Raw genomic sequence first — 15,310 nt, forward strand, 5'->3', positions numbered from 1 at the left:
GGGAAGGAGCGGCACCGTTAAATGAAATTTTGTTTCTTTGACTTGTTGTTTTGAAACTGTGATGTTACCGCATTTTGTGAAATGAAAACCCCAGCCAGGTATTTGGATATTTATTTGCTTGAATTGTGCGAAAGACGGCCTCTCCGATTTATACGTGAAAAGGATGCAAATTGGTGCAATTTTGCATGTAATTTGAAGACTGTTGTGCAGTCACGCGTATTTAAAAGGTTGCATGCTTACGCAGCGATTTCCAGTATTGTATTGTAATTGCTGTATGGAGAGCACAGAATTATTTACTTGACCTGGTATCGGGTCCAATACTAGGAAGATAAGTAGTAAATGTACAGCACAATAATACGGCAAATATGTCTCACTAAACGAATTCACGGTGCTTTAAGTCGTAGTTTGGTTGCGCAGGCTGAATGCGATGATACGGATTACATCAGGTTGGTTACTGGCCGGCGCAACAAGCCTTTTTACACTCCGGAATCCGGATCAGAACCATTTGTACATATGACAAAAACGCAAGCGGTTATGCATTCGCCTTTGCACCGAGATCATATTATTGAGAATCGTTGGCGGTATTATAAAAACATATCGCCAAAACCGCACGTGCGTTTATCTATGCATTCAGAGCTCTCTATCAGAAGATAAATATTGTACCGAATTTCCTCTACGGTTATGCTCTGCACTATGTAATATAATACCTTCAGCGAGCATTCATACAAAGCATTATTATGAGTGGGACATCGGTGAAAGCCGGCGACACCATCCTGGAGCGGGATCCGTGGGTATGGGCCTTCCAGTGGGACACTTATCCGACTCTCTGTGCCGGATGTTTTCTTCCTTTGGAGTTCGCCACGCGCAGTCCTCTGCCCTGTTCAGGATGTCATACCCATCATTACTGCAGTGAACGCTGTAAGGTACGCCGTTTTTTTCCCGTTTACCTGCGTTGTTCCCCAGGACAATGCGTTTCGCTTGAAGTTTCCAAATTTCCTGGGGTATTTATTCCTGGGTAGCTATTATTTTTTTTAACGAAATGGCTACGCGCGAGAGTATCGCGCGCGTAGAGGTTTGACTACGCGCGAGAGAAACGCTCGCGCACAGTCAAATGACTACGCGCGCGAGTTAGCGAAATCAGAAAAATATAATCGATTTGTGAATAAACAGTAATGCGGCAAGCAAAATTCAGTACCATAACAACCAACGTCAATTGTCCGGATAATTTAATTTCTAGGACGTAAAACTGTGTATTATACCGGTACTGTGTATTAGCCGTTGTAATTTCGTATTACTGTGCTTAATTTCGTATTACCGTACTGTAACGGTTATAGTTGTAAATTTTGTACTATTTACTCCTCTGAAATGGACTCGACCCTGCTCAAAACTGGCGACCGCTTTATTTCCTACGAAGCAGCTGTAAAAGCTGTCAAAGACTGGGGCAAATTGACCAATCAGGTCTTCGTAAACCCAGGAGGAAACGCCCGGACATCGAAAACTCATCCGCAACTTTCCCATACAACTCCGCGCGACTAATTTGCAAGAAGGGAGGCGAATATCGTCCTCACCGGAAAGACGAGCAGATAACCCACAAGTCCATCACAACGACGTTGAAAAGCGGTTGCAAAGCATACGTTCATCTCAAGCTTGTCAACGGTATGATGGAAATTGTACATCTGCCAGCCGCGGGGGATCATTACCATGAGCTCTCAAGCATTGTAGCCCAGCACATCCCGGAAAACAGAAGACTGTTCTCGACAGAAGTTGACACCATGGAACAGCTCCTTACCAATCGCGTACCGCCCTGGATCATCACGGGCACCATCAACGCGACGCGTCGGTCGACGGGAATGTTTGGGACAGTCATAACAAAGGACATATTCAACCAAGGGACAAAAATTCGCAAGGAAAAACGACAGGGACGTCGGCAGGACGAGATTCTTATCCAGTTCCTGGTTCAACTTCGTCAAAACGATCCAACCGGTACCTACGACGTTTCCGTAGCAGAAGAAGACATTTCAAACCTAAACCGTTATGGCTCTGATCTGGCGCTCCGGCTGTTTGGTCGCTGGGACTTATCTTTTGCGAGAAGCTTTCCCACAGCGAGGAGGGTTGGATTCGCCAGCGGAAATTGCTCTTTGCTAGCCAAATAACCAATGTTTTGCGCAGCCACTTTTCAGCGGCGTAAATCACTATGTCTGCGCGCTATACGATTGTATGAAACCTGGCGTCGTACGGATCTACTGCTCACCTGTGGCACGTTTCGTACCAATGAAAAAAAGTGAACCGTTTTTTCTCTCCTTGTAGTCACAGTAGAAATCTGTATAGATGCTGTAGACCCCCTGTAGACCTATCGGTAGTCACCTGGTTTCTTATGATGTATACAGGTGGTCTACGGCTGTCTACCGCTGTATACAGGCAGCCCTATCTGGATCCAGCTGGATGCACTGCTTGTATAGACCGGTAGTCATCTGTAGACAGCCCGTAGACACCACTGTAGAGCTCAGGGACGAAACGCCCGTACAAAGACGGTGATCACCTTTCAAAGCATTCGCGTTTCCGGAAAAGATGCCGAAGCGTTGGAGAAAGCAGTAAAGCTGCCGGCTAAGCGAAGACACACTGTTATTTAAATTTGAATTGTGATTGAAAATCAATATCCGTGCTGCTGCTGCATCAAAATTGTAATTTAGTATTGCTTCGTAGATTACTGCTTCTTCTGTCCGCATAAAAAGGAACGAAATCTATCGCGCGTAGCTGATTCTGTACACTTTTTACTACCGGCGAGAGCTCTCGCGCGTACACTACGCGCAGGAGCTCTCGCGCGTAGACAAAGTGCTACGCGCGTGAGTATTCCCGCGCGTAGACCTGTCCTTTTTTTAACCAGCAATTGTTATTATGCAGAATACTGATTGGAAAATGGAACATAAATTCGAGTGCACGTTAATGAAGCGTCTGGCCGATTATCGGCAGCAACTGGTACAACAACCAGAACTGCAGAAAATATTCCAAGACCCACGCAATAATACCGGACAACCACAGGGTGGCAATGCGCTACTGTTTTCCGTAGCCATTATCCTGGCACTGAAAGTCCACAACAAAATCCAGGTAATACATATATATGTAGCCGTTCAAAATTTTATTTAGTACCACGCTCACTCTTACAACACCGGCTTTTTGACTAACAAACGCAACCGTGTATTATCATCTCCTGCAGAAGTCCATCACGGACCGGGTTCCCGGATTGGACGGCAAACGATCGGCAAGGGAAATTATTCAGTTATTCGACGCTGATCGGTCATCCAGCCAAGCGCAACAAAACCCTGAGTAAGATTCGTGTTTATGTCATTGCCTCCATAAGACATTTTCTGTCTTGTTTTTACGCCAGTAAGACTAAGAATTATGACAGAATGGTATTGCTCTAGAAAGCCGGTATACGGCAGCGCGGCGCCACAGTGCTGCGGCTGCTGTTCCATTTTAGATCTATGCAAATGATAACCCAGTGTCTGCTGTTCCCCAGGTTTATAAAATCGAAGACCTTTAAAGGGCTCTTGACGGCTATATACCCGAAACTTACCGATCGACCGGCGGAGGACGAATCCGCTGACATTCTGCTACGCGTTCTACACAACGCGCATCCGGTTTGGGACCATAACAGCGGTGGTCTCGGACCGCAGCAGTACGGCACCGGAATGTTTTTGGGCATTGAGAAAAGTCATTCGATGCCAGTGTGTCTGGATTACAACGCCATGGCCATCTTACCGGGAAAGACGCTGCGATTGGTAGCGATCGATGATATTCCGGACTACCGTGGACCGAGCGATGTAACTATTGCCCGTTTTTCTTTTCCATTTTCGTGCTGACGAACTTTTTTTGTAGGCACGGTGGTGCGATCCCAGATGTGATGCAACGCAGCTGCCTGTGAAACAGCGGCGAGATTACTTCCAGCGAAAATACGGACGCGTCTGCGGCTGCCGCAAATGCACGGATGAGTTTGTACGAATTCTTTGTTGTACTTCTGCACTGTTGCAACTTTGATTTTATCTTAAAAACTGCTTTAGCCGTATGAAAAAGCGCAGACTTCGATACGCATGTCTTATTTATTGGAAACTCCAGTTTCCGTTTACTTCTGTTAAACTAGGCGTCGCTTCAAGGAAAAGCACGACACGGCGTTTCAGCTGAGCGTCACCGCGGACTTATTATCGAACAAACACCTACACCGAAATCTAAAACATCAAAAGGTGGCCATCATCGAAGAGCTGACCCAGTTGGACATTTTACATCCGGGTTCCCCTTTGGGATTGGTCTGTGGCTGGGTGGTGACGGATGTGTACGAAGAACAGAAGCGTTTTGGGGAAGCCTGGGATCTATATCAAAACTGCATACTTTGCACCCGGTAAGTCCAATGCGACAAGGGGTTTCTCACTTACGTGTCGCATCGGGTTTTTAAGTTGTTTTTCTACAGGGAAATATTCTCCAAGTATCACGTTACTCGGGCCCAGTTCCAAGCCTTTGCTGGTCAATTTGCGACAAAATGGGCGGAACGCATGGCTGATGATCCACGAGAAAAATCTACAACGACGAAGGCCTTTATCATCGAAGTTCTCGGATGGGGGATTGATTACTTAAGCGAGTCGGCGGCGATCTACCTGAAGCTATTTGGGCACCTCTGTAGATATGCCATTTGCTGGCAGATAAAAATCCGCGAAGCGAAGGAAATGTTACGGGCACTGAAGTATGATCATGATTGAATCTCCGACACCGCCAAAGATATCGATCGGCCTTCCTCCTGAATTCACCGTCCCATGATCACACTCTGTTGTTATTTCAGTTGCTAAACGGCTGGAAAGCGCTGTCGCGAATCCATGCCGCATATTTTAGAGGCGTGACTAAAACTAGTAATTTAAATTTGCTGAGAGTTTGACGACTGAATCGAAATATAAAACAAAAATTTGTCAGACCATACCAATTAAAAACCAAGAAAACTGCCCCTCTTCTTGTGCGGTCTCGAAGTTATATAAAGTAAATGTGGGCATCAGCCGCATCACTTGTGACGAGGCAGCACATACATCTGTAGTCACAATACGTACTTTGTACTTCAGTATGCATAGCTCGTTAAAGCATTCAATAAATTCCAACGTTGTGTAACCTGTGACAATATTCTCGCTCACGATAATCACATGGAAAAAACGTTTTGTTTTGGACGTCCTACCAAGTATTGCATTATTAAGTGCGATGCTGCGTAAGTACGCGTACGGTATCAACGATCGGACCGCTGTCACCTTACAGAGCATGCGAAAAAAACACTCTAATGAAGAGTTTCGCATATCCATCGCTAACGCCGCATTAAATTCGGCAAGCTACGGTGTTGTTGTTCGTTGTGGACGGAAGCGGTTGAGAGGAACGACTGCGGTGTTGCACTGTTGCGGGTTTTGGAGAGCGAACAGGTCGGCATAACTGGGCATATGCGAAATCGAAATCGGAGCAGGCGGACCTTCCGGCGACGAGTTTCCAATCCCATTTGTGGCCGTTTTCTGTAGCTGCTTAAAGGAGAAAACATTTAAAGACAGCTTGCCAACGTGTAGGGTAGGTGGGACCGTGGGAGGTTAAAACAATGAGCGATTGGTCAATTGATATAAATTATATAATCAGGCCGGAGAAAACTGCCAACCGAAAGCAAGATCAATGCAGTTGCCAGCGTTTGACAGTTTTAGCTGATGGATAGCCAGCGCGAATGCAAATAGATCAAGACAAGGATGTGAATACAATAGTCCAGTCTAGAGAGAGAATTCAAATGATTGCGTCTACCAAATTTCGCATCGATTAGCAAGCAAATCGTCCTTTAACCGACGGTGAGCAGTAAGCGAGATCTCTATCTAATTTTATGGTAACTTATTCATGGTTCTAAATTCATGGTAACTCATTCTACGAAGCGATCATTCTTTCCCCTCTTAGACAGGCAGATCACTTTCTGAACCTTTCGCTGTAGGCTTGCAGTGTCCGGCATTTCGTCAAGACCGGACGTTCATTGAGAAATATAAATTAACTAAAGCATAAATTTAGTTTCTTCTATGGTTTGCTTTTGCACCGCTGCTTAAGATTAAATATTGTATTCTCCGCGACCCGTCATACGGAAACAGGATGAACGTGGCAGCCGGCGACATCATTCTGGAACGGGATCCATGGGTGTGGGCCTTCCAGTGGAGCAAATATTCCACCATCTGTGCTGGATGTTTCTTTCCTTTGGAGATCGTATCTCACAGTCCGCTGTCATGCCCAGGATGTCGTACCCATCGTTACTGCAGCGAACAGTGTCAGGTGTGTAGGTAATTTTGGTTCGCTTGATTCCTCCGCAGGGTGCGTGATGTTTTGAATGACCTTTCGATTTTTCTGAGTGATCTGAATTAACGACGAATTATCTATGTTCTCGAGCGGCGCGAGTTTATCAAATAACAAGTTGTCAAATGTAAACAAGTTTATCAAATAATAAGTTGTCTATTTTTTCGAGCGTAATATATCGTAATTTAATTTTTTATACAATTAATCCATGCAGAATGCTGACTGGAAAGTGGAGCATAGTTTCGAGTGCGCATTGATGAAGCAGCTCACCGATTATCGACAGCAAGTGGTATGCCACCCGGAGCTGGAGAAACTTTCTCAAGATCGACCCGCCATGCATGGACCACACCAGATCGACAATACGGTGTTCGCTGTAGGCGTTCTTTTGACGCTGAAAGTCCACAACAAAATCCAGGTTAGCGCAAGTATAAGCACAGCTTTACAGTTTCCAGGTCATTTAATTTTACAGATTAACATTTTTTTATATTCATATATTAAATCTGAGCGCGCTTATTTGTACCCTCCCCTTGCAGAAGTCCATTATGGACTCGATCCCTGCACTGGACGGCAAGCGATCTGCCAAAGAAATTATCCAGTCATTCGACGCCGATCGCTCTACGAGTGAAGCACAGAAAATCATCAAGTACGTAATGCAACTTCCGTGGTGCCACATAATAAAATGCGTAGTAAACTAATTTTATAAGTTTAAACGGATAACTTTCATGACACGACATGAAAATATAAAAATACAGAATTTCCAAAATTAAATAAATTTCATAGTGTAGAGCTGTCGATTGCAAAATTTATGTACAAGTTCATCTGAAATATGATACCATCCGACATCCGTTGTAAGAAACGCCAGTCCATATACCATATTTATCAACAATAAAGGACTAATTTGGCAGTCATGGCATTTAGTGGCTAAGACGTCGTGCACAAGGGAGGTTTACCTAACTTACAAGTTAGGAAGATGTAACATTCACGGCATTCGGACTATGTGGACAACAGAGGGAGAAAGCGTAGCGCCGGAACTGATTAGACTCGCCGGGCCGACAGATTCGGGGGGGGGGGGGTGGGCGAGGGCTTCTACTATTTCGTGACCTTTCGGGACGGGGCGCTGATATCGGGATTCACGGTATTTAAAACACGTTTTGCGTAAAATACGACAATTCTTCATTTCTGCTCTAATTCTGCACAACTTAAGTTTACAGTTTATTGTATACATTCACCGGCACCACTCCTTTGCGGCGCTTTACGTTTATAGCAATTAATCACACAAAATGCTTTTTGACTTGCTTCGATGCACTCAGCGCTGTCAGGTAAATATCAAACCAAATCGAAGTTGTTGAAAATCGAAATTGTATAATTTGTTACGGGGTTGACCCGGTTTTGCTATACATCGTCTGTAGTTCATTTTTTTTTCTGAGTTTATTACTGTTTATGCTTCACAATTAAGTATAAGCGAAGTTTTTGTTATGAAAGGTCACCAATTAATTCATTTCTGTGAACTTTGATCTTTGTATCAGGTTTACGAAATCCGTGACTTTTAAAAACTTCCTATTGGCCATATATGCGAAGGATGCCGATCGACCAACTGAAGAAGAATGCGCTGATATCTTGATACGCGTCTCGCAGAACGTCCATCCAGTGTGGGACCATAACCGTGAGGGTACCGGTCCGCAACAGTATGGTGCTGGAGTGTTTTTGGCTATGAAAAAAAGCCAGTCCCTGACGGTGTGTTTGGATTACAACACCATGGCCATTTTTCCGGGAAAGATGCTGCGACTGGTGGCCATCGATGACATTCCGAACTACCGCGGATGGAAAGATGTACAGCGAGAAATTACATTCTCATATTGCTGCGCTATTAGTATTCGCTCTGCTTTCACAGATACGCTTGTTCGAACCTTCTTCGCATGACATGATGCACCCTGTGAAACAGCGGCGCGAATATTTCCAACAAAAGTACGGACGCGAATGCGGTTGTCGCAAATGCACGGACCAATTTGTAAGAATTTTCGGCGTTGAAATTCCGGTGTTCCTTCTTCCTTGTTCGATACTGAATTTTTTTTGAAAAATAAGTCATGAAGTTGTTCGCCAAATTAAAGTAAATGTTCGATTGCAGCATCACTTCATCCAGAACAAACTGCTCTCGTTTTGAATTCGGATTTCGTGAAAAATTATATAATTTATTGAAGAGTAAACAGATGAATGAAAATGATCTGTTTTCACTCACCATTGCAATCAAATAAATTACTTCGCACTTTTGTAACTAATTAACTGTTATTTGTGGAGGATGCGGAAATCAACCCGCTGAAATGTGTCAGCCAAGGCTGCCCAGAGCGCATCCCGAGTGACGAACGCGCCCTGTTGCCGTGTGCACAGTGTGGCGCCCTTAATGAACCCCGTCTGCAAGCGCTGCGCCGTTTCATGGAAAAGCATGAAACGGATTTCAAGCGGGATACTGCCATGCAGTTGGGAACGCAGCCGTCGCAAGGAGGTTTAAAGCATCAGAAAATGGCCATTATCGAAGAGCTGAATAAGCTGGACATCCTACAACCGGGAGCGCATTTGCGCATGGTGTGCGGTTGGATTGTGACGGATGTGTACGAAGAGCAGAAGCGCTTTGAGGAAGCTTGGACGCTGTATCAGGACTGTATGCTATGCACCCGGTAGGTATATGCGCATTAGGGCACTTCTCTCAATCAAGTACGTATTCTGTTAAAAAAAGTCTAGCTACACCATCTTTCCGTTCACGCTGTATGAGAGCAAAGGGTGTTCGCAGAGTAATATTAAAATCGAAAAAAAACAGTGTGCAAAATAAATTTCCGGTACGCATAAATCGACAGCAAAAGGATCGAACAGGCAAGCGTTCGTTTGCGTATGATGCGCTACAACCCAGCATCCTTGAAACCGGTAGGCCGTACTCTATGTACATGCCGGTGCAAGCCGTGTCTGTGAACCGAATCGAGCTTGTAGCCTCGTACAACGTATGTACGCGAGTTTGAACCATCGAAAATTTCACTCATTGTGTGCAGGGTTCCAGTACAGTTAACCCGGAACCGACTGGCCAGTGGTTTCCGCTTTCATTTTTTGTTACATTGCACGTGTTTGTACTGTTACAGACAAATCTTCCCCAAGTACCATGTTGTCCGAGCCCAGTTTCTAGCTTTTGCTGGCCAGTTTGCGATTACCTGGGCAGAACGAATGGCGAACGATCCTCCGAAGAAGTCTGTTACAACGACCGCCCTCATCCGTGAACTCGTCGAATGGGGTAGCGGTTATCTGAAGGAGTCGGCAAACATCTACTTTAAGTTATTCGGACGGGCGTGTTTGTTCGCACTCGGTGGAGAGATGAGAATCTGCGAAGCGCAGGAAATTTTACGGACAGTGGAACATGATAATGAGTAAATTTTGAGTGCACCTGCGCCCTTAAACTGGCACGGGACAGGCGAAGGTTTTGCTGAGCTGTGTTCTGGTATAACATTTTTTAAGAGAAACTGTTTACGTTGCCTTAGACTCCAGTTGAAGACTTGTTCAGAAATGTTTGTATTAATGTGTGTTACCTTCTGATACTGCACCAACTCGTACTGTATGGCTAACGTTCTCCATTAAATTTTCATAATACTGTTCTTTAACACGAAACCTGGGCGAACAATAAAAATGGTTTTTGGATATCGTTTTGAATAGCGCAACTACAGTTGAGGCAGGTTCTGAGGTTCGGAACAAGAATTCCTTTCAACCCTGCACTATGCTCACATTTCGTACGAGTGCATTTGGTACGAGTACGCAGTTTTCGTGTTTTACTAATTAGTGGCCCAGGGATTTTATTTCTTCGTAAGGGTGAGAAGGGACATTACAACTCATCTTTACAAAATAATAAGGTCAAAGAAGCGTTCTCATACTTGAAAAAACCCGGCAAAGCACTATAAAGGAAAAGAAATGTATGAAGTACTAGTACTTACAATAGTTGCTGACTAGCGTCTAGCTGTAACGGACAGCCGCCTTGTGGGCTGGGTTCCGTTCGTATTCCAAGACGTGCGGACGATGAAACATGCCCGCTGCGGCGCTGTCGAATCGTCGATGCCAGAGTTCACTTGCCTCAGTTGCCTGATAGGAGTTTTGTGCTTTAGAACAACGCACACGGATACTACACGCAATAGGTTTAGAATCAAATTTCGCCCAACAGCTAGCCATACTCATTTGTGAGTTACTTTTGCGATTTGCATGGACCGTGTATGTTGGGCCGCGAGTTCTTCATTTTTCGGAAATATCCAGTAAATTGTTAGCCCGAGATTGCATTCTTCTTGGTGGTGGCCGTTGACCGACTCTCCCAATTTCCCAATCCCATCTAACAAAGCGGTACGATGAACGGGAAATCGCGCGAGGATAAAGTGGTGGCGGCCGGCGATGTGATCATGGAGCGTGATCCCTGGGTTTGGGTCTTCCAGTGGGACAGTTACAAGGAGTACTGCGCTGGGTGTTTCCATCCGTTATCTCTGAGGTCGCCAGACGTACTGCCCTGTCTGGGATGCCAAATTCATCGCTACTGCAGTCAACGCTGTCAGGTATTTTTAAACGATTGAAGATGAAGCGCTGAAATAGTATTCGCGAACCGTAACAAGCGGTGCGATGGCTCGCCGAGAGCTTTGCGCTTGGCTCTTCGATTGCATTGCAAGGAGGGTTGGAATCAAATTTTCAAATATTTCATTCTTCAAAATAAAATCATTTCAAAATCGAGCGGAACTTTGTGCGTTTGAAACCGTTCGAAAGGGGAAGTTTTGTAGTTTTTAAATAAAATAAAATTTAATCGAAGTCATTCTCAGTCGGGAAAATCTCGGATTAACTCAAATAGCTTATAGCGTGATCAGAATTGATTCATTTAAAAGTAAAACTACAAAAGCACCCATGATTTGTGCTAATTTGTCTACGAAATGACAAAATAAAGAACAATTTCGAATTATTTCGAAATCGCCTTTGATTTTTCAGTCATAATTCATAACCGTATGCGCATGCGAGAATAATCAGCAGCGCTTCGTGCGGACTCAGAAAAGGCTTTGGTCTGGTTTTCAACCGCGTAAATTCATTTCGGCCACCATTATGATTAAGGGTGGTTCAGACTTCCGAGTGACTCAGTTCATGTTGTGAAGGATAAATTTTTGCTAACCGTTGTACTGTTGTTCGCAGACTGCTGACTGGAAGTTGGAGCATCAATCGGAGTGCACACTGATGAAGCGCATCACCGATTACCGACAGCAGGCAGCGCGCAAACCAGACGATTCGTTTTTCGTCGCCACCATTCTGACGCTCAAGATCCACAACAAGATGCAGGTGATACGTAGCGTTAGCGATCTTTATTATCTCGCCGGTGTAGTCATGCAAAATTATCGATTTAGTAGCTCTGGGTCACAAATATTTGAAAAGCCCTTCACGGTGATGGCGCCAGTATTTCGAAGTAACTCTTGGGCGACAGAAAATGAATGAGTTTTTAAAGTCTGAAAATTGCTCGTGGAAAGATTTAATATAGTTGCAATAATTTTCGATCTTCTGCAGGGCTTTACTTATCTATAAGGGGCTTGCAGTTGCGGTGCGGGGGGGGGGTGGTGGTTGTACAATTCGATTATTACGGTAATATTTACTGCTGAGTCCAATAAAATATTATTGATTATTATTTCAATAACGTACGGTGTTAGAAAAGTATGCTGCTCCAGTGGGTTGGTTATGGTAGCAAAATTGCGAGCAGAAATTCTCAAGCAAATGCTCTTACGACCATCTGCCGGCTTTTAGTGCGGAGAGGGCTGGCCCGGTCGGCATCGAAGCTGACCGGAAGCTAATGAACATGTACACGGGTGACAACGGATGGGATGCACCATCATCCCATGGCGGTTAAGCAACGTAAGGTTCAGGCACTACAAGATTTTAGTAAGGATAGAAGTATCGAGTAGATAATGCAATTTCTAAGAAACTGATAAGCAAGAGACGCATGCGCGCCGGGCATGAAACGCAGAAGGCGTAGAATATCCGGAGCAAGAATTAATTAGCCGGATTTTGAGCTAATTACAGCAAGACTAATTTCAAGAGGATTCTGATCGTGAGCTGCAATTGGTAAAAACCTTTAAATGTATGAAAATTGAAATTCTGATCTTAATTAACACAACATCCAACAAACAGAGAAGAGAGTCAGTTAATACTCCTGCTGGGGGTACTCATACATTCTAATTTCTTAACGCTACAATATCACTTCATTCCAGACTTCCAGTGATATGTGAATTTTCTGGCACTTCATTTTACATTTATCTGCTTTATGTGTAGAAATCCGTCATGGACCGTTTTCCGGGACTGAATGGCAAGCGATCAGCCAAAGAAATCCTAATGTCGTTCGACACTAATCTGTTTTTGAAGGGGAAAAAAATCACGGAGTAAGTCGTATGCCGTACCGTCTAATGCTCAGTGCGCGCCCTTGGCCTATAGGCATTACGAAATCTCTGGTAAATTCAGAGTGTTTGTCAAAGTGCGGGCCGTTCAGTAGGTAAGATCATATCCGCTGTTCCGAAAACCCACATCGTTGGCGCCACTTGATTTATTTGGCAGCTGCATTTTTGTGCAACAATTATATTACGGTTCGACTTGCGTGTATTGTTAGGTTCTTGAGAAAGCCCTTCTACCAGGGCCTCTTGGCGGCGGTGTATCCGAAAGCGGCGGATCGACCTGCGGAAATGGATCTCGAGGACATCCAACTGCGCGTCATGAAGAACATGTTTCCGCTCGCCGACTACAACAGCGAAGGCAAGGGTCCGAGCATCTACGGCAGTGCATTGTTCTTGGGAATCGGAGATAACGACGGGACGCTGGTGTGCCTGGACTACAACGCCATGGTGGTCTTCCCGGGCAAAACAATGCGTGTGGTGGCTCTGGATGATATTCCTGGCTACAGCGGGTTGACAGATGTACGATTTTTTACTTCATGTGTTCGTTTCTTCATGGCGCATTATTTTCAAACTTCCCTTTCAGATAAAATGGTGCGACTCCATGTCGTTCGAATTCCTGCTGCCGGCTAAACAGCGCCGCGAGTACTTTCAAAGGAAGCACAGGCGCGTGTGCGGTTGCCGCAAATGCACACCGGAATATGTAAGTTTTGATACTTGAATAATTTTGCACAGTTTACTAGGTTATTTTCAACAAATTTGTTGACAATAATCATTTGACAATAATTTCATAAAGACGCCACTACAAGTCGCACCTCAGGTTGGATTTGTTGGTAAATTTATAAGGAAGCGCTGCACATAAAATTTTTAACCAGTGTTCATATTAAGCGCTGCACATAAAATTTTTAACCAGTGTTCATATTTAAGACAAAAATTCCAAGTGAAGTATTTATTACAGTAACGAGCAGCACAAAAATCCAAATAAGCTGTAAGTAGTAGACTTTAAAAAGCACTTTAATAAATAGAAAAGTTTAATAACTAAATACGAAGTCCGATAAATGTTTTAAAACTAGAAAATTCCGTTTTGTTAACAAAAGCTTTCTTTAAGAACAAAAGATGCTTTGACATAGCTTTTTTTGGTTTCTTTCTAAAATAATTTAGTTTGTGTGTACAATAAATGCCCTACTAACATCACGACTGCGTATCTTTGCAGGATGCCGAAATTAATCCGCTGAAATGTATCACTAACTACTGCCCAGAGCGCATACCGAGCGACGAACGCGCACTGCTACCCTGTCCACAGTGTGGCGCTATTAACGAACCGCGGCTGCGGGCGTTGCGCCGTTTCATGAAGAAGCACGAGCCGGTCTTCCAGTTGGCCCTCACCGCCGACCTAACGGACCACGATACCCTGCCCGGACTGGTTATGCATATGAAAGCTTACCTTATCGAAGAACTGAACAAACTGGACATCCTGCATCCGGGAGCCCTTCTGCGCATGGTCTGCGGCTGGATCGTGACAGACGTCTACGAAGAACAGAACCGCTTCGAGGAAGCCTGGGCGCTGTATCAGGACTGTATGCTGTGCATCCGGTAGGTATAATTGACGCATCAACGCGTTTTTGGCTTAATTAAGCCAGCTTTTAATTTTTTGTTTTCAGACATATCTTCCCCAAATATCATGTGATCCGGGCGCAGTTTCTGGGTTTTGCTGGGGACTTTGCGGTTAAGTGGGTGCATCGTATGATGAATTATCCACGGGGTGTCTCCAAATTGACAGCTAGCCTCATCACTGAAGTTCTCGGACATGGAATCGAGTATTTACAAGAGTCGTCGGAGATTAACCTGAAGTTATTCGGCCAGCTGTGCAAGTTCGCTATGTGTATGGAGCTGAAGATCCGCGAAGCGAAGGACGTTCTACGGGCAGTGAAATATGCGAACGACTGAACATTGTTCAGTCCTTTAGCAAGGTCTTCGTAGTGTGGTTAACACTTAACACCATGTTTCTCACCGTGGATAAATCGTTTCAATGTTATTGAATTTTTTTTCTCGTGGTCTAATAGAACTTGCTTCTTTAATTTTACACTGATACGCAGATGCCTAACCGTTATTTCAGAAGCAAGTAAAACAGTTCTTTACAACCACTTTTTCCAAAATGCGTACAGAATGGAAGGCGTGCTTTATTGTTTCAACGTCGATGGGATGGAGCACGGAAGACGGACGGTCCTGACCTTCAGACTCAAGAATACTTGTGATATTTTCAAAAAGTGCTAGCTTAATTTTCCCAGTAACAAGAAACCTTTTTAATTCAGCTGCGTAGTTAATTACCGCAGATTTTAGCAGCGCTTAACGCCGGCACGCTTCAAAGCCAGTGCATCCGATGTTCGCAGTCAGTACAAAAAGCGAATGCCTGCCACGAAATCTGCTTGAAAGTCGATCAAAAGAATTAAATTGTTTTTTTTTTTAAAAAGTCTTAATTGCAACTTGTAAAGCGAGGCGTGGTGCACCTTGCTTTCGAGCGTAGCGTAAATTTAGTGCTGAACTTAATA

General features: G+C 44.4%; 3 protein-coding genes across 3 annotated transcripts; all 3 read left to right on the forward strand.

Annotated features, from left to right (window-relative positions):
* Positions 1-13: 13 nt before the first annotated feature.
* Positions 14-4,855, forward strand: LOC129601676 (uncharacterized). The gene is made up of 8 exons (XM_055500534.1): positions 14-187; positions 418-923; positions 2,902-3,105; positions 3,215-3,324; positions 3,518-3,821; positions 3,877-3,993; positions 4,139-4,393; positions 4,463-4,855. The coding sequence occupies exons 2-8, from the start codon at positions 738-740 to the stop codon at positions 4,550-4,552; spliced, it is 1,266 nt and encodes a 421-aa protein (XP_055356509.1). The 5' UTR covers positions 14-187; positions 418-737; the 3' UTR covers positions 4,553-4,855.
* Positions 4,856-6,033: 1,178 nt separating this feature from the next.
* LOC129601674 (SET and MYND domain-containing protein DDB_G0292140-like) lies at positions 6,034-9,747 on the forward strand. Its single transcript, XM_055500532.1, has 7 exons — positions 6,034-6,315; positions 6,551-6,751; positions 6,870-6,979; positions 7,863-8,166; positions 8,228-8,344; positions 8,632-9,008; positions 9,462-9,747. The coding sequence occupies exons 1-7, from the start codon at positions 6,139-6,141 to the stop codon at positions 9,745-9,747; spliced, it is 1,572 nt and encodes a 523-aa protein (XP_055356507.1). The 5' UTR covers positions 6,034-6,138.
* A 694-nt stretch (positions 9,748-10,441) lies between these two features.
* On the forward strand, positions 10,442-14,856 carry LOC129601675 (uncharacterized). The gene is made up of 7 exons (XM_055500533.1): positions 10,442-10,904; positions 11,524-11,667; positions 12,649-12,755; positions 12,980-13,283; positions 13,348-13,464; positions 13,975-14,354; positions 14,423-14,856. The coding sequence occupies exons 1-7, from the start codon at positions 10,704-10,706 to the stop codon at positions 14,706-14,708; spliced, it is 1,539 nt and encodes a 512-aa protein (XP_055356508.1). The 5' UTR covers positions 10,442-10,703; the 3' UTR covers positions 14,709-14,856.
* Positions 14,857-15,310: the final 454 nt, after the last annotated feature.

The sequence above is a fragment of the Paramacrobiotus metropolitanus genome, unplaced genomic scaffold (genome assembly GCF_019649055.1).
Source record: "Paramacrobiotus metropolitanus isolate TYO unplaced genomic scaffold, Prichtersi_v1.0 Parri_scaffold0000263, whole genome shotgun sequence".
In the NCBI taxonomy this organism is placed as follows: Eukaryota; Metazoa; Tardigrada; class Eutardigrada; order Parachela; family Macrobiotidae; genus Paramacrobiotus; species Paramacrobiotus metropolitanus.